This window comes from Gastrolobium bilobum, unplaced genomic scaffold, assembly GCF_033153095.1.
Source record: "Gastrolobium bilobum isolate Gb01-03AN ecotype WA unplaced genomic scaffold, APGP_CSIRO_Gbil_v1 utg1383, whole genome shotgun sequence".
NCBI lineage: Eukaryota > Viridiplantae > Streptophyta > Magnoliopsida > Fabales > Fabaceae > Gastrolobium > Gastrolobium bilobum.
The window spans coordinates 188,265-206,899 of record NW_026899537.1 but is presented as its reverse complement, the minus strand read 5'-3'; the positions used below and the strand labels follow the sequence as shown (position 1 = coordinate 206,899).

The 18,635-nt window shown below is 33.1% G+C and overlaps 2 protein-coding genes across 2 annotated transcripts; both read right to left on the bottom strand.

Moving 5' to 3' along the window:
* Positions 1-288: 288 nt before the first annotated feature.
* On the bottom strand, positions 289-3,979 carry LOC133291210 (phosphatidylinositol N-acetylglucosaminyltransferase subunit P-like). The gene is made up of 5 exons (XM_061489436.1): positions 3,839-3,979; positions 1,572-1,803; positions 1,406-1,478; positions 887-1,005; positions 289-611 (listed from the first exon to the last, which is right to left on the bottom strand). Exons 2-5 carry the CDS (start codon positions 1,756-1,758, stop codon positions 487-489), a joined length of 504 nt encoding a protein of 167 aa, XP_061345420.1. The 5' UTR covers positions 1,759-1,803; positions 3,839-3,979; the 3' UTR covers positions 289-486.
* A 3,539-nt stretch (positions 3,980-7,518) lies between these two features.
* Positions 7,519-9,631, bottom strand: LOC133291208 (uncharacterized). The gene is made up of 7 exons (XM_061489435.1): positions 9,223-9,631; positions 8,885-9,071; positions 8,564-8,697; positions 8,342-8,454; positions 7,983-8,229; positions 7,719-7,874; positions 7,519-7,602 (listed from the first exon to the last, which is right to left on the bottom strand). The coding sequence occupies exons 1-7, from the start codon at positions 9,613-9,615 to the stop codon at positions 7,519-7,521; spliced, it is 1,314 nt and encodes a 437-aa protein (XP_061345419.1). The 5' UTR covers positions 9,616-9,631.
* Between the last annotated feature and the right edge of the window lie 9,004 nt (positions 9,632-18,635).

The following is an 18,635-nucleotide window of genomic DNA, read 5'->3' as shown; positions in this document are numbered from 1 at the left end:
CCAAGGGAAAATGGAATCCAATTATTCTTTCACAAGACCAACATAGTGCCTGTTTGGGAGGCCTTTTTTTTTTTTTTTTTTTTCTTCTCCTTATAAATAGAAGTTGGCCAAACAAGTTTTTACAAAAGCTCTTATAGTGAAAAGAGCTTTTTTTAATAATGAAGAAAAATGCAAAAAACCAAAAGCTCTTTAAGTTGTATCAGCTCTTTTTGAAATGTGTACTTTTTTTTTTTGAAATGAATAGCTTTAAGAAGTTTTTAAGCTAAAAATTTTATATAATCATCAAATAGCTTGTAGCTTTATTCTTAAAGCTCTTCTTTTTAGTTTTACCTTAAAAGTAACTTTTCACTTAAAAAAAAAAAGTTGCCAAACAGCATGATAATCAATTTCACGTCTAATAGCTATAACCTCTCGTGCAAGAGTACAGATTTGCAGCACCTGTTTGGCAGCAATTCCCACCATATAAATTGAAGAAAGGTATGATTGTTAGGTAGCATTATTGAACATAACATCGTTGATTCTGTCAATGCCAATATCTGATATCGGTTGGATGGGTTTCTCATCTCCCTCTAGAGAACAATCAAGACTCAAAGGATCCCTACTGAATTCATCTGAACAAAGAGATGTCCAAATCAGTTATTGGAAAACTTCAAATAAAAAACGCAGTACATCCTGAGTGATAGCACAGCTTTAAGAAATAAAAAATCCAAATGAAATTGTCCATTACCAAAACGACTTTACTTAGATGAAAGGATTTGAAACACGAGTTTTTTATGCAGAAAAATAAACAGTCAAAAGTATTCATATAGGCAAGAAGCTTAGGAAACAATCTAGCAATAAACAATAACCACACCTGTATGACTAAAGAATTCAGCATCAAACTCACCAAAAACTGTGTTTATAGAAGTAGGGGGAGGTGTTGAAATGAAGTTAAGGCCAATGTAGAATACCAGCATTAATACAATGGTCACCATCACATAACTTGGAACTGCCAGAGCCCAATATCTGAAAAACAAAAGTTGTTTTCCATCATTTTGTCATAAACAGCAGAATTCATAACGTTGTTCCATATCTGTAAAGCAAAAGCTGATGAGAATTTTTCACATCCGGTTGATTTGCAATCCTTTTCCATATCTTAAAGAAAAAAGTTGAGCTTACTCCCCCTCCATCCCCTCCCCCAAAATCGTTCATTTAACATCTAAATTGAAGAGCTCACTGTGCCTGTTTCATGCACCTTAACCGAGTTTGCATTTCTACAACCTTAAATTAACACTTCAGAGTTCCTCTCACTTTAGAATTTTCTCAATGAAAATTTCTTCTTTTGTGCACCCAAACAATTACATATGGTAAAGGACCCTGATAGTTGCCAAAGCTTCAAACAATAACAGGAGTTGAGCTGTCTAACCTGCTAGGATAGTAAGAGATGCCAATAGATTGTAGCCATGATTCCGGAACATATGCCCATACCAAGAAAATAACTATTCACAAAGGAAAATGAAAAAAAAAAAAATAGTAAAAATCATAAATCATAGCTAAGTTAAATTTGTGAAAAGCAGGATAAGAAACAAGACCTGAAGCAACAACAGTGGTTATAGATCCCACAAAACCGTAAACTTCTGAAGGCTTAGGGCCATGATCCCCAGACAATCCAAAGCCAGAGTTTTTGTCATCGGGATCTACAAACGACACAGTCGTCCTTCGCTGTTTTGACAGACTGAGTGTTCTTCTTGGACTGTTGACAGAGTGGGGACTTTCCATGAGGCTTACCTTCAATTACAATTTAGCATAACAAATTTGCACCAGCTGAAGAATAATGCAAGTGATGTTATTTTTCAAATATCAAACTCAAGCACAAACATGGACAAATACCAATGGAAAACAACAGAAATCATGTTCCCAAACACACTTGAAATCGAAATTGCATCAGACAGAAATAATTCTAAAATTTCATATCAACAAACTTGTAATGCCCTGTGTCAACCCAATTTGTTACACGTTATGGAATTCAAGTTGTGACTAATTAAATAAACTCTAAAGGTTGGAAAAATGTCTAGTGATATCCACTTTTACCATTTCCAACTCAGGAGACCAGATTTATAAAAAAACACACATGGATTATAATAAAAAGAGAAAAGTGCAATCTCTGTAAAAATTTAATAAGCGCAAACAACAGACAAAAATCATTTATCCTTCATAGGAGCTGATATAATGCGAGATATCTTTTAGGAGTTCCCACACTTCCAAAATAGAATTGCACTGTCTAAATTCAGCAAACAAACAATTCTGGCAGAAGCATCAAACGAAACAGTCCAAGAAAATGGAATACAAGGGAATCATTGGACAACCAACCAGGTGCCCAGGCAATGCTACCTAGAATCAGCATTAGGAATTTATCTGACAAACAAAAAAGAATTCTAAGATTTTAATATGTAAAACTAGACATCCTAAGCTTTCCAACGATATATAATTTATTATTTTTGAAAAAGAAAGCACTAGATACAAATTTTAGAAGCCAGCTATTATAAGTTCCCAATGTGCAGAAAATTTCGATGGTTTTTATAAATTTTCTGTAGTTGGAATCCTTAACAATCCACTCACCAATTTTCCAGCATTGAAGTACTCTTATTTAGCTTTTCATCGAGGTAAAATACACCTTAATTGGCTCTCTATAACTTGGTTTGCAGGTGTTATTTGAGGTGAGACTGTTTGAGGGCAAGCCTTAAATCAAACTAGAATACTACCTAGCAAATTGGCTCTCTATAACTTGGTTTACAACTTCAAATTCCATACTCAATTTAAAAAAAAAATAAAAAAAATACTATCTAGCACAATTTAACAAGTCTGATTTGACAAAATTTACCACATAGTTATGTAGTGAAACATTAAATTTTATCCCGTAAATTACACTCAAAGAGTTCTCCTTATTTACAGCTTTAAAAAAAAGCATAGGATTGCACTCTGAAAATTCCAATGAAGCAAGTAAAGGGGGAATACAAAACAAAATGCAGGTAAAAGAAAAAATAACAAATTTTGAGCCAATGGGTCTTCTTTTAGTGTTGGATGGTCACTTTTACATAGAACAAACCAACATTCTAAACAAAATAAAATAAAGAAATACAAAGCTGCAGCATTGTCTATGTACCAGACAAAAACAGAACTTATAACAAACTTTACTCAATGTATCCAGAAAGGACTTGTGTATACAAACTTTAGTCACACTCTCTCACACACAAGCATAATCACAAACCACAATGACACAAAATAGATATCATATAATTTTTAAATTTTTTTGTCTCTAGGTGTACATGATCAGCTGCAACAACCTATTCAAGACTGCAAACGGGCAAGAGTTGAGGAGAAAACAACACTAAGAAGAATGAACAAAAATATAAACATAAGCAGTCACATTTTCATTTCACCTGAAGCATCAACTCATAAATGAGGACTGAGAAAAAAAAAAAAAAACCAAGCCCAAAAATGGAACAATCTATGGATTGAGGAAGCAAGAAATAACTGCAAAACAGCTTTTGTTGTGCATAGATACTAAGTGATTGAACTCTGTTTTGTGAAGAAAAACCAAAGAACAGAAAATTCATAGAACCTCAGTAACCAATCAACACCTAAGAGTGTTGTAGATGTGCTGTACTTGAATCATTTCATCAAACACATGGCGAGCTTTGAGTGTGTTGAACTCAAAACAAAAGAACTGATGCTATTAGAACAAAAAAAATAAAAAGAGGTAAAGTATGATTTTAACACAGAATCTTCAAAGAACTGCGCATTTGCATTTGAAGATGATTACCCAAATACCCAGAATTCAATGAAAATTGAAGTATACCTGAATAACCAATTTCGATGGTGGTGTTTCCTTACATAATCCAGATATTAAGATTGCTACACATCAAAATCGCATTGGAGACGTCGAAAACAATCGAGTCTCAATATAACATGAAAAACCCCAAAGGGACGATGTAGATGAAAGCCTCTTTAGTATTCATAACCCACATAATTAATTACCAAATTAAAATTTTAAATTAGTTCGTCACACATACAAAATTAAGATGCGGGATGAGTTAATTGATAAAATTAAAATAATGAGATATTTTTCAAATAATTTAAGTTTATATAATTTTTTTTTTTTTTTGATAACATATATAATTTTTTTTTCAACGAGTAAAGTTTATGGGTTCACTTTTCCCATAGTCAAGATAACTTATCTCCGGTGAATCCCAAAACGATGTCGTTTTGAGACGAAAATAAAAGTATTTTTATAATTAAATTTATTTCAGGGTTATAATAGTCTTTTTTTTTGTATAACGTTATAATAGTCTTTTTCATTATAATTTTTTAATTTTTCAACCCAAAACGATATCGTTTTGAGAGCAAATATTGATAACTTATCTACATTCACTTTAGAAACATTAAAGTCAAAGTTTATATAGATCAATTATAAATCACAAAGAACATTAATTAATGGGTAAAGGATTTCTCCGGTCAATGGAGATAAATTATCTCCCGTGAGCTCAAAACGACTTCGTTTTGGAGCAAAAATTAAGGCATTTTTATAATTATAATATATTGCAGGGTTATATTAGTTTTTATCATTATAATTTTTTAATCTTATAATCCCAAGACAACGTCATTTTGAATTCACTGAAGATAATTTTATCTCCGATGACTGAAGAAATACTTTTCTATTAATTAATTAGTTATATTTAAATATTGTGCTAATAACACAAACATTTTTTGGTATATGTTTTGGAAAAGAAAGCTTTGCGCTAAATTACACATCGAGTCCCCAAAATACTCGTTTTTTTCCAACAATGATAATTTCAATCCGATTTTTCCAATTATGTTTGAGTTTTTTTTTTTTAAATAAAACTTCTAATTTAATCATAATGTTTGCAATTTCTTGCTTTCCCACTTGGATTGATTATCATAATTTCATCCTTTCATTTGCGATATTTAACCATTTCTTCCAACAAAAATAATTTCCTATTAAAAATAAAAGTTTACTTTTGATATACTGTGAGAGTAAATTATTTTTTTACTCTCGTCCAATATTATGTTAAAATCTTATTTCATGAGTATAGTTATCATAAAATATCAAACTTATCAAATAATTGATAATATATCATTGAATATAAGGGTGAAATTTTTAATGTTGACAATGCATTAAAATTAAGGGTTCGCTTTTTCTGCAGTTACTGTAAATAAGTTATTTGCAGTAAGCCCAATACGACGTCGTTTTAGGGCGAAAATCATGGTGATTTTATAATTTTAATTTATTTCAGAGTTATTATAGTCTTTTTAATTATAATTTTTTAATATTTCAATACCAAAACAACGTCGTTTGGGAGTATAACTGCAGAAATATTTTTCTATAAAATTAAATATAAAGTATTGTGGTTTCATGATTTTGTATTTATATTCATTATAAAAAAATGATGTACACTTAATTATTTTTGTAATTATTTGTGTATTTATAATTTATTTCAGGATTATAATAGTTCTTTTCATTACAATTTTTTAATTTTTCAATTCAAAACGAGACGTCGTTTTGGGAGCGAATGTAGATAACTTATCTACATTCACTGTAGAAACGTTAAAGCCTTGTTTATTAAATGTAATTATTATATTTGTGTGTATTCTTATCCTTAGGACAATGGTTCATTACTTATTATGTTGTCACCGGAGGAGGTTAGATTCTATTATTTGGAATGTTTATCGAAAAGGTTAGTGCTTGTTTATATGTTTGCTTTGATATATAATCATTGGCTATTGTTTATTTGCATTTTCAATGTTATGTGACATTATTTAGTAAATAATTTAGATAGGTATGCTAGAATTTATGGTAAATTATTTTTCTAACTGATTTGAGTAATTACGATAAATATTTTGATAATTTGATATATCAAAGTTTTTGGCCAGGGTTCCGCCACTTATTGTGTTAGAAATAGGAAATTCTCAAATATTTAGCAATTAGACATGTGTAGTGGACCTATGTTTAGGAACTCCACTATTATTGGCTAATAACAAAAGCTGATATCCCTCACAACCACAGACGATACACAAAGGAATAGATAAAGGTGGTCTTCAGAATAGGTTGCATACCCTCACACTTTATTAGTGCGTGCTTGCTGCGAGGAAGCATAACTGCGTCATGTTCCCCTTGCAAACGCTAACGACAATTGCATAGAGGAATGCTTTTTTAGGTTCCATTCGCTGCACGTATGGGTGGATTCCGCACAAGAAGAGAAATAAGTCTAAGTTATTAAAATAGTTTCCATTATGTATTTAATTATATTATAAAATTTTATCCAGATGAACAGGCACACTAATTAACCCAAAGAATTATATATATATATATATATATATATATATATATATATCAGCACAAACTTTGTTGGGTTTAATTAACTTTAGCACCACAATCTTAATTACTAATTACTAATTATATATATAATGGTAACACTAAGGTTGGAAACTATAACCTTATCCTAATTATTCAAATCCCTCCCTATTAACCCACACATAATGGCTAAACCCTTCATTATCTAGGTTTAGGGTTTTGGTGCTTGGATTTGTTTATTTAGTGCTAGTAGATCAGCTTGGTACTCGGCAATCCAGCCTTTGATTATCTTGATCTCAGTATTTCTCTGCGTGACCAACCATTGAGGATCACTTGGTTTTTCTGAGAGTATGTCCAGGCAATGAGACCCTGCAATTGTTTAAATATTCCATGTTAAAATGGCATCAACATTTTAAGCATGAATGAAGTCATTAACTCGAGAGGTATCATGCTTTTAAACTGCAGTTTATATATACGATTATACAATTTATATATGGGGATAAAGATGAAGTACCATTTAGAGTGGAAACAGCAATGACACTATTTGATATACTCTCCAATACCCTGCATGCAGTCCATAATTGAGAACAAAAGAGGGGAAAAATAAAAGGAGAAAAATAAAAAGTGGTTGAAACAAATTGAAAATTAAAAAAAAGGAAAATGAATGCGGAAGAATAAGGAGGGATCTTTTGACTCTTGGATAAGACTTAGAATTCATCTTAACCGTTGTTTTCTGTTTATTTAATAATTATAGTTTGTTGAGTTATATCAATTAATTAAGGGTAAATGATTTCTCCAGTCAATGGAGATAAGTTATCTCCAGTGAGTCCAAAACGACGTTGTTCTGGGACGACGAAAATCAAGGTGTTTTTGTAATTATAATATATTGCAGGGTTATATTAGTTTTTATCATTATAAATTTTTAATCTTATAACCTCAAAACGACGTCGTTTTGAGTTCACTGAAATAACTTTATTCCGGTGACTAGAGAAATATTTTTCTCATTAATTAATTATTAATTTCAATTAAATTACAACCGTGAGATATACGAAAATTAACGATTGAGACGAGGAATAAAACTTTTAAATCTTACACTAAAGTTAAAACATCTCTTTGAAGAATATATTTATATTTCTCATTATGAAATGTAGTTTATTTTCCTTATTTTACCCGCCAGAGCTGTACGGATCTCTCAATCCATTGGAGAATATGATGTTGCTAGCAAACCTATGGAGAATCAGTTTCAAATCCTGCATTTTGTTAATATATATTAAAAACATCAATATTTTAAAACTAATAATAGAAAAGAAGAAATAAGGAATAATAAATTTATGAGATCTAATTAAGAAAAAAAAAATTAACGTACAGGACCCCCATAATATGTGGTCACCCAATGAGGCTGAGGAAGGACGCCATATAAGCTCTTACACTCATTAACAAAAGTCTTCATATTGAAAGGTGATGGTGGGAACATTGAATCGTTCCTATCATGACCTATTGGCATAACAATCTCGCTGCATGTCTGTTTATGAAGTTAATTTAATCTTATAAGTTAATGAAATATTATTCCAAATTAATTGGAGATAGCCAGAATGTGTTGTTTTAATATTTATAAGACCATGACATTTACCTGCCATCTCCATCCCAGGTTAGTTTCAGTTGGATGATTGAATGCATTCATGTCATAGCATGATCGATGTTGCATATAAGCTACAACACCTTTAAATATTTGGCCTATAATATCTGTTTTCTTAGCTTCTGCATCAATAGCTTCACATATGACCTTAACTGGGTACGCAGGAGGGTGATTGTACTGAGCCGCTTCAGTGTATAATGAGTCTAAGTAGTCCTTGAGCTCAAAACTTTTGCTCAATTTGCTGAAACAGTGAAAAGAAAAACATTCTTCTAATCAATTTTTGGATCAATAACATAATAAACAGTTAATTGTGTACATATACCATATATAGAAGTCTATATATATATGCTTACTTGCAAGTTTTAAATCTCTTGCTGAGAATTGAAAGACCATTAGGCTTCTTAGCAACTCTGTCAATTTCAGACCATGATTTACGTATAGTTTGGTAACAACTCTCACTAGTTTCCTGAACCACGCAAATTATTCATCCATATTGCAATAAGTTCTTAAAGGGTTTAATTAACCTAATTCATCATTTTTTTAAAAGGAAAGATTGGCATAGAATAGTAGATTACTTTGAAGTCCTTGGTTACAATATAATAATATCCGGCTTGTGGGGCAACACCATTGAAGTAAAGAATTGGTGCTGATGAAGCAAGAGCACCAAGAGCAATGTGGGGATACTTTAGGCGGAACCATGATGCAAGCACTGCATAATTAATAAATTTTTAAGGGAAGAAAGTTAATTAAACCCTCCTACACATTAAGAAAAATCTAATTGAATAAACTTATATGTGATAAAGCTTTATATAAAGTGTTTATTTAAGTCCTAGTTGACATATATTTCACTTTTTAATTAGAAGAAAGAGCTAATAATATATATGTATAATCCTTACTTCCACCATAAGAACCTCCAATAACAATAATGGGAGAATTCTGAGCTGACAAACTTTTCTTGATGTGCAAAAGCACAGAAGCATAGTCAGCTATTGCTTGTGCTGAATTGAAGTAGCCACGAGTACTCGCATTTCTCATAGCTTCTTCCCTTGACCCAAATGGTATTGATTTCCCATAGTATCTATGCTGTTTAAAAACGTATCATATATTAGAGCATATAATAACAAATAAGTAGTAGTTTCTTAAAGAATGCAAATATTAGGCTTTCTGAGATGGCCACAATTAATTGCTTGTCTTAATTAATGAATGCTGTTATAAGTTTATCTCACACTCTTACCTCAATATATACAATAAGAGCATTGAACTGAGGAGCGTTATCTCTGAGAAAACCAACATAGTATATATCCTGATCCACTGGTTCTTCTGCTCCAAGGTATGCAAAAATTGGTGCATTTAATTTAGCTCCACCCCAGTACTTGAAATTTATCATATATCTTTGTTGGAAAGTGGTGTAGCTATCAGGCCTGTAGTTGAAGTGATCAAGTCTTTGGGTGTAATAAAATGTTTTGAGGTCTTCATGCAATTGCAAGGTAGACCTGGTTTGGGGTTCGAGTTCCTTGGTTCTCCGCAAAGTTCCTAACCTTGGAATATGATGGAAAGCAGAAACACTAGATGAGATACTTAGAAAGAACAGAGAAAGCCATTGAAATGAGTGCATAATGTATGACATGGCTGAATTTAGTTGAGAGTATATGCGTGTCTCTTAGGCTTCAATGTTTTAAGGTTGTAACACACACATATATATATATGAATACTACCTGATTTGATAACATGAAATGCAATACCATTTAATTTAAAAATAAAACGAAAGAGAAATTGCCAAGATGATGCTATACTTTGCTAAAAAATAGTAAACTAAGCTACAGCTGTCAAGCCATATCATATGTAGAGGCCTAGGATGCAAAATTGAGACCTTGTTAATAAAAGTGCGCTGCAGTTTCTGATAAGCATGAGAAGATGTGGGGGCAGCTATGATTCATGCATTCGGTTATTAGTGTTTAAAAATATTATATTTTGAAAAAAAAAAAAACTTTTTGAGAAGGTAGCTAGAAAAGCAATGTTATAAAAATCGGCTCAGTCTGAGTAACTCTTTGATTTTAATTGATATTTGAAGTATATAATAAATTTAATAGTAATAACAAAGTATCTCAAATAAGCCATTGGCATAGTAGTTGTTGGACTTGTTTGAAATTTGTTTCGAAAAATAATTTTTTGATTTTCAGAATAAAAAAATTTGTTTGATAAGACCTGTTTTGTAAAAGAAAAAAATTAAAAAATTGAAACTGCTTTTTATTTTTAGAATTAAGTTTAGAGAGCATTTCTGAATTGTTTTTGTTTTGTGTTTTGTGTTTTAACTTTTAACTTTCAAAATAAAAAAACTCATAGAAAACACTTATTTCATTAACTATTCTACAAAATAGTTTTAATAACAAAAAAAATAAATAAGAACACAATCAAACACAATTGTTTCTTGTTTCATGCAATGTGGTGTAGGTTCAAGTCTTGTTGGCTGCATATGTATGAGAAAGATTTTTAAAAACACCACAACCAATTGAACCATTCAACCGGGTCAGCGGTCTATTAACTGAACCGGACTGGTTGAGGGTCTAATTTTCAGGTCAACTGGTTGGACCGGTTGGTCTGGTCCAGCAGAGAAGCATAATAATAAATGCTCTTTTAACACGGCATAACCATTTATAAGAGAAGAGTTGTGCACACTTTGTTCTTTCTTTTGTTTATTAATCTTTAATTACATAAACACGAAGAAATTAATGGTTTTTGAGAAGGTAGCTAGAAAGGTGTTCAATGAATACAAGATTATGTCATAAGGGTATTATAGGTTTTCTATTACTCTCGTTACTCTTTTAACATGGCATAACCATTTATAAGAGAAGAGTTGTACACACTTTGTTCTTTCCTTTGTTTAATAATCTTTAATTGCATAAACACGAAGACATTAATGCTTTTTGAGCATTACAGCACTTTATTGGTAGCGAAAAACAGTAGCTGACTCACAAACTTTTGTAGCAAATGGGAATGGTTTACACCTACTAAACCTACATAACTATACGCATTATCCACATGACGTTGTATAGCAATTTCACTCCATTAATTTTATGCAGGAAAAAATAACTTTCTATAATAAGAGTTATTGCTTCAAAGTTGGCATAATGATAGCATCCAACCAGGACTCATTTTCGTGGGTGATTCTCCGTGGGAAATAGGAGACAAAAGAACGCATTCAACACATGCATAATGGCTTTTCATTCTTTAACTGCCTATTATTTTCCTTCATAAATGTACTATATACCCCTTAACAACCTTTTTGATCATATTAGGTCAAAATATTTAATACATTTGTTAACCAAATATATATATGATTAAATTATTGGATCAAGGGCTTAGGGCTCGTTTGGATGAGTTTTTTTTCTTCAAAAGCGGCTTTTTTTCAAGAAAAAAAGCACTTTTCGTTTTTAGTTCGTTTGGATGTCCGCTTTTAGAAAAAGGAGAAGTCACAAAAAAAGTCAAAAACTTACTTTTCTCAGAAGCTAAAATTTTTAACTTCTCAGAAAAGTAGAAGTCAAAAGCCAAATATTTTTTTTCAAAAACTAAATATTTTTATAAAAATATAAATAGCTTTAACTTTTGTAAAAAGTACTTTTAAAATAAGAAAGTATTAAAAGTTACTTTTAGAAAAAGCTCAACCAAACGACTTCTTATTACTAAACCGAAAACCATAACTAACCTCCTTCCCATCACTCGGAGTCGGAGATTCAAATTTATAATTTTACTCTGATATCACTTGTTGAATTATTAAAAGTTATAACTAATATCAAAGGTGCTACTTTATGTTCTGAAAGTTTATCTGAATTGTATTAAGCTTTAGGATTATGGGAGTCATGAATCGAGTTGTTGAGTTTATTTAACGTTAACCAAAAGTTAACCATAATACTACGAACCAATAACTGTATGAATGGTGATATACAAGAATATGCAAATATATAAATGATAAAAAAATAAGTTAATATGTCAACTTTATATAGTATTTTTTGGCATTAATTCTCATGTAACATAGACAAGGTAAAATACATTGGTCATTAATTATTTTAAAGACAAATCCACTTTTAAACGCATTCTTTTGTGACCAACAATGCTACAAATACACATGACTAGATAATCCAAATGCTTTATCAAATCAATTACTCTCTAGACTTTAGTGGGGCTTATGCGGTGAAAAGTTCAATTTATGCTATCCTGGATTAGACTAGGAAGCTGACTTTTTCCATTTTCTTATAAAAATGGATCAATCAACTTTGGTACTTTTTCTTTATTGCAATGATGAAGACATTTTTGGTACAAGGGATGGTGCTTCCAGGAAAATAATGAAGAAAGTGGACTAACTGAAGGGAAATATGAACATTATTGCAAATTGTAAAAGAGGAAAAGAGGATAAGGAAATGGAGATGTAGTGTTATAGGATGGAACCTATTCAGCTCCACCATTCGATTTTGATATCACAAAATACCACTCAGCTGAAAATGGCTTTGTGCTTACATTAGGAAATGCAGAGCATACATGCGATTCACATGTAAATTGTAATCATGGCCACGGTCCCATGGTCTCTAAAAAGCCGTGTAGACGGTTTCCAAAGATCAACATATAGTGGAGACACTCTAATTTCTAAAAAGTACCACAATGAATGTATCAACGCAATTCTTCTTCACATGTCCACCTTAGATATTGAAATGCTGGAAATCATTTGCCTGTTGTTTCAGCCTAATTAAGAAAACATAAGACATCTTACATTACATGTACATATATAGCTGGAAAATGATTCCTTGTGTACCAAAATTTTTACATTGTTTAGTAATATTTCAATTATTAGTTGGCAAGGTATATAGATTGGTTAACAGATATATAATTTATTAATGGTGAAAAAACTCAAAGAAGACTTGAATGAAGTCACTCATTGTTTTGGTTTTCTATAAAATACTTAAAGCTTTCTTGAGATAAAGGAATAGTGAGAAATTTTTTTTGGTGTGTGGGTAAGAACTCAACGGAGATAGAGATAGAGAGAGACAAAACCTCTCAGAGGAAAGCTCCCTTTTCTGAGGAGGAAGACTTAGTGAGTAGGAGTGTCAAGAAACCTAAAAGGGAATGTCCAAACGATGAAGCTATGGATGATGAGATGTTGGACAAAGAAGCTAATTCGGAAATGGAGTCAACGGAGGGAACCGATGGTGCAAGTAAACAGATCCCATGCAGAGAGAACTATCAAGAGAGGAAATCAATCTCATACAAGGACAAGCTGCTCCACTTGAATGACGATTGTTACATCTCGAAAAGTGAGGATGATGATTAGATGGAGAGAGAGAGAAGAGAAGAGGAGCAATATGGCATGGAAGAGGAATTAGTAGAAGGAGAAGAGGAACACTTGTGCCCCACGTATAAAGTGTCTAAACACCAACACAAAGAGGACTGTAAACAATGGAGAAGGGCATTGATCATCAAGTTATTGGGGAGAAGGATCAGTTCCAGATTTCTGTTAGCCAGATTGTAACGATTGTGGGGTCTCACCGGAACCTATAAAGCAATTGAATTGGATAATGGTCATCTTCTTCTATGTTTCTCGAGTGAAAGGGATTACATCCATGTTTTGCAGGAAGGGCCATGGGTGGTAGCTGACCACTACCTGGTTGTTCAACGTTGGATACCAATGTTTAATCCATATGAAGATAAAGTCAAAAACTTGCAATATGGATGCGAATTCCTGGCCTACCAATTGAACTCTACTCTCTACTCGCTATCTTTGGAAAATTGGTAATATCTTTGGTAGAACACTTAAAGTTGACAAAAACTCTATTCAAAGGGTAGACAAAGGAGATTATTGAGAAAGCTCGTTATGCTAGGATCTCTGTGGAAGTAAATCTTAATAAAAATTTGATGTCTCAATTTAAGATAGGCAACATACTATTTTAAGTTGGTTATGAGGGATTACACCTCTTTTACTTCTCTTGCGGCCAATATGGCCATAAAAAAGACCAATGTGGGTATGTGGTGATACCAGTTCCATGGGCGAAAAACTCGATTGCTCTGCCTAACTGTACCAATGACATTTCCGACGCGGAAGGAGGTGATAAAATTGGTGTGGAGGATGAAGCCTTTGGCAACAGGATGGTTGTTCAAAAAAGACCTAAGGGTCGTCGGATGAAGGAGGCTCTGGTGGAGGGGAAACCGAAAAATGTGAAACAAGTTGCAGAAGACAAAAGATACACTGCCCCAACTAATCTGCAAAACCAACTTTCCATTAAAGAGGATGGTGCTTTCTGCAAAGATGTTTCAGATAGTAGGGGGAAAGCAGCATAGTCTAAATGGTGTTAAGAAAAATAGTAGCGTTAAGAGGGATGTCTTAAGGAAACAAACATGAAGGATTCTAGAAAGGAGAAATCACCTTTTGTTGGAACCAATGATAGCTTGAAGTCAATGGGTGCACATCGAAACTTAATGGGTGCAGGCGATAAAGCTATGGGGCCTAGTCCCATGCAAAAAAGTAATCAAAATGGAAAGACAAAATCTGTTCGAGAAAAGCAAGTGGTGCAGCCTTCAGATACCTCTTATATGGCTAACTTTTTTTTAAGGAAATCGGGTCTCAGTTGGTAGCAGATGCTAATCTTCCTAAAAGAAAACAACAAGAGGTTGAGTGTGATCCTAATAAACCTAGGGGTCCTTCGATAAATGCTCTATCTCTTTTGAAATATGTCTCAGGTATTTTAGATGATAAGACTTTTGATAAAAACCTAGAAGTCTTGTGGGGTGTCAGAACATTTCGCTAATGCTTGATAGCCTGTCCTTTTTTCCCACTTTTTGTGATAGTTATCCACGAATTTCTGTAGTTGGAATTATAGGGGAGTTGGTAAAAAAGGATTTATTCCCTTAATCTGTGATTTAAAGTATAGGCGTAAGTTAAATACTTGGCTCTTTTTGAAATGAAAGTCAGTGGTCAAAAGGGTGATAATCTCATCAAGAAAATGGGTTTCAATAAGTTCTTTAAGAAAGAAGCTATTGGTTTCTATTGGGGCATTTGGGTGCTTTGGGATGATGATGAAGTCTCTTTTGATACCCTGAATCACCAACATCAATTTGTGCATACTAGGATTACCCATAAGGTTTCTTCGCAGTTGGAGTTGGTTACTTTCATTTATGATAGCCCTAGAAGGTGTGAAAGGAGGAATTTCTAGAGGAACCTTCGAGAATTAGCAGTGCAAGGTGATGAAGCTTGGTTGGTCCTTGGTGATTTTAACTCTATGCTTAATGCATTGGAAAAAGCTGGTGGTAGTGATTTTTGTTGGGGAAGCTCGAAGGAATTTCAAGACTGTCTCTTGCAGTGTGAGTTAAATGACTTGGGGTTTAAGGGACCTAGGTTTACTTGGAGGCGTGAGAATTTGCATCAAAGGTTAGATAGTGGTTATGGCAATGATAAATGAAATTTAGAGTGTTTCAGTGTACCATTTCTCATCTTCCTTTTTATGGTTCTAACCATTGCCCTTTCTTGTCATGGATGATCACCCTTGAACGCATCCCTTAGGTACCAAACTGTTCAAGTTCCTTGCTGCTTGGTTGATAATGGATAGCTTTGGTGATGTGGTCAAAGAGTGTTGATCAGACAATATTTCTTGGAGTAAGGTCGCTGATATGTTTAGGACTAATACTTTGAGTTGGCACGAATATATTTTTAAAGAATTGCAAAAATAGAAGAACAAGTTACATTCTAAATCGAGGGGTATCGATATGTGCCTCAATAGTCAATCCTATTGCCATGCTTCTGGCCAGTCGGTTAGCCTTGAGAAGACCAGTTTTTTATTCTAAAAATGTCATTTTCTCAAGATCTCAAGAGATTAATAACTACATGGGATTTACAACTACTAATGACCTTGGAAAATACCTAGGGATAGTGGCGGAGCCACTTGGTAGCCAGTTGGTACCTTGGCACCAACTAATTTTCAAAAATGGTATAGATTTTCTTTAAAAGTTATGGTACAGGCTTATCACTGGTTAAGTTTTTAAAAATAATACAACATTGGCACTGGATGGGTTCTACCAGGTTAGGTCTTTTGGCACTGGCAGAATTTTTTTTCTGGATCTGCCACTGCCTAAGGATCCCTTTGCATAGTAAGAGAGTCACCAGAGGTTCTTTCAACCATGTCCTTCAACATGTGCAATCGCGATTTCTCATTAGAGTCAAGCGTCCCTTTCTTTTGCAAGGCGATTGACACTGGCTAAAGCTGTGTTGAATACGATCCTTACGCACTCTATGCAGTCTTCGATTCTTCCTTTTACGTTATGTGATGAAATTCAACAGTGAACTAGGAGCTTTGTGTGGGGTTCGATTTCTTCTAGGAGGAAAATGCATTTGGTTAACTGGGATATAATATGCTGACCTCCGAATGATGGTGGATCGGGGTTAAAATACCCGCGTCAGTTTAATAATGTCATGATCATGAAGATGGGACATGGAATGTTAACTAATAAAGATAGCCTCTGGGCAAAAGTTTTGAGAAATAAAATATAAGGTAGGATCTAAACTTATCCCTACCATAAACAGGTCTGATTGTGGTCGAACCTGTGGAAAGGTATCTCAAAGCACTGGAGGGAGGTTCAAGAATTCGCTAGGTGATGGAACTTCAACTTTGTTTTGGTGTGACAGTTGGATCCCACCGCCTGGTAATCTCCTTGCTTATGCAGTTGACCGGATTCCGAGTAACATGCTGGATGGTAAGGTGGCTGAGTATGCTACTAATGAAGGAAGATGAGCTTAGAGTTTATTTCAGCATCTCATTACAGCCGAAGCTATGAACTACATCACTAGAATTTTTCCTCCTTCTCCTTAGGGGGGAAGATAAAGTCACTTGGCATTTATCCAACGATGGGAGGTTTACTACCAAATCTGCTTACAACAAACCTAATGCTCATAATTGGCAAGTGGGTTCGACTGATAGGAAGCTTGCTTGGAAGTGGGAGGGCCCTTAAAGGATCAAATCTTTTCTTTGGCTCTTCTTGGGTAATAAACTTATGACAAATGAGTTAAGAATCATGAGGAACGTGAGTGCTTCAGACTTGTGCCCCAGATGTAATTCTTATGTGGAGAACTGTTTGCAACTTTTTTTGTGATTGCCACTGGAGCAAGGAGATGTGCTTGCACCTAGCTCATGGTAGTGATCGAACAAATTTTTTTTCGAGGAGACTTTTCAGATTGGTTATCTAGCAATCTTAAGAGCACTCTTTTGGGAAACCATCAGATCAAGTGGAATATCATTTTTGGTGTAGCTTGTTGATTCGTCTGAAAGGAGAGAAATAATTTGGTGTTTAATGGCCAATCTAATAATCCCCATAGCATCAATATCGATGTGTACCGCCCAACAAGCTACTAATACCCTCGTTGTAACATCCTTTATATCTAACTAGTATAGAGAATATCAGCTTATTTCTTTAACCATGCCTCAACAATAAGAACAATTACATATAGAATATAAACATCCATACCAACTTTCTAAGTTACTTTATACGTGGTACCAAGTTAAGTACATATATTTTACATTCAAAACTATTTTACATCAGTTTCAACTTTCTAGCTAAATTACATCAGACAAGTACATATATTAAATTTCAACTACGGAAGTCACAAGTCGTACACTAATTCAGAACGATTTTCAAAGAAATAGATTGATATCCCCCATCCTTGACCAGTGAAACACAGGTTAGGCATGATGATTCTCTGGAAAGGTTAGCATAAGACAAAACACGTGAGAAAATCTCAGTAATATTGATGTTTTTTAACTATAACCATTCCAGGCGTAATAACAGAAAATCTTATTCTCTTAAGTAGTTTCATAAAATGATGTAATATCAGAAATAACAATAAATAGTACATTGTGTAATATTTAACTGAAATTAATTAAATGCCCAATTTTGTGGGTCTCTACATGTGAAATGTTCTATATGGCGGAGCTCAAGCCAAGTAAGGCGTCCCTTACAGTATTGTCATCTGAACCCAAATCTTTGTGGGTCAGTTCACATGAGAATCTTACAGTTAAAATTTACACATTCTGTTAACATTCATTTAGTACCAAAAGAATTAATAGTTTTATAACCAACTTCATAGAAATAAAATTAAAAAATAAATCTAAAGATAAAAATAAAATAGAATAAAGTCAAATAGAAAAGAACTCAAGAAGAATTTGACAGGGTAGCATTACTATTGTATAAAAATTCAACCTTAAATTATAAAGAAGAAGAATAAGAGAATAAGTTAATCCATCAACATTACCTTTTTTTTCTTTACGTTCTCGTCTTTCTTCAACTCTATGTTTCTCTCTCTTTTTTGTTTTTTACTTCTACAAGATAAGGGAGGGTTTAAACACATACGCATCTATATATAGTCGCTACTTTTAACTTTCCTCTTTATTTTCTTTTCTTTTTAATTTTTTTTAAAACAAAATCTAATAAAATCTTGCCGATTACTTAAGTAAACAAATATCTTTGCATACTTATCAATTTGGCTTGGAGGGGGTTGTTCCACGTGGCCCCCTCCTTGCCAAGTTATTATATATATATTTTTATTTTTTTATATATTATTTATATAATGTTAATTATTTGTTTAATACTTTAATATCTATATTTATTCTTATTATT

Bases quoted from the DNA above. Each gene is read 5' to 3' on its own strand.
- LOC133291210 (XM_061489436.1), bottom strand. From the start codon at position 1,758: ATGGAAAGTCCCCACTCTGTCAACAGTCCAAGAAGAACACTCAGTCTG. The intron at 1,006-1,405 runs GTTAGACAGCTC...TTTGTTTTTCAG, and splicing joins ATCTCTTACTATCCTAGCAG to ATATTGGGCTCTGGCAGTTC. The intron at 612-886 runs GTGAGTTTGATG...CTCTTTGTTCAG, and splicing joins TTCTATAAACACAGTTTTTG to ATGAATTCAGTAGGGATCCT.
- LOC133291208 (XM_061489435.1), bottom strand. From the start codon at position 9,615: ATGTCATACATTATGCACTCATTTCAATGGCTTTCTCTGTTCTTTCTA. The intron at 8,230-8,341 runs GTAAGCATATAT...TCACTGTTTCAG, and splicing joins AAGAGATTTAAAACTTGCAA to CAAATTGAGCAAAAGTTTTG. The intron at 7,875-7,982 runs GTAAATGTCATG...CTTCATAAACAG, and splicing joins ACCTGGGATGGAGATGGCAG to ACATGCAGCGAGATTGTTAT.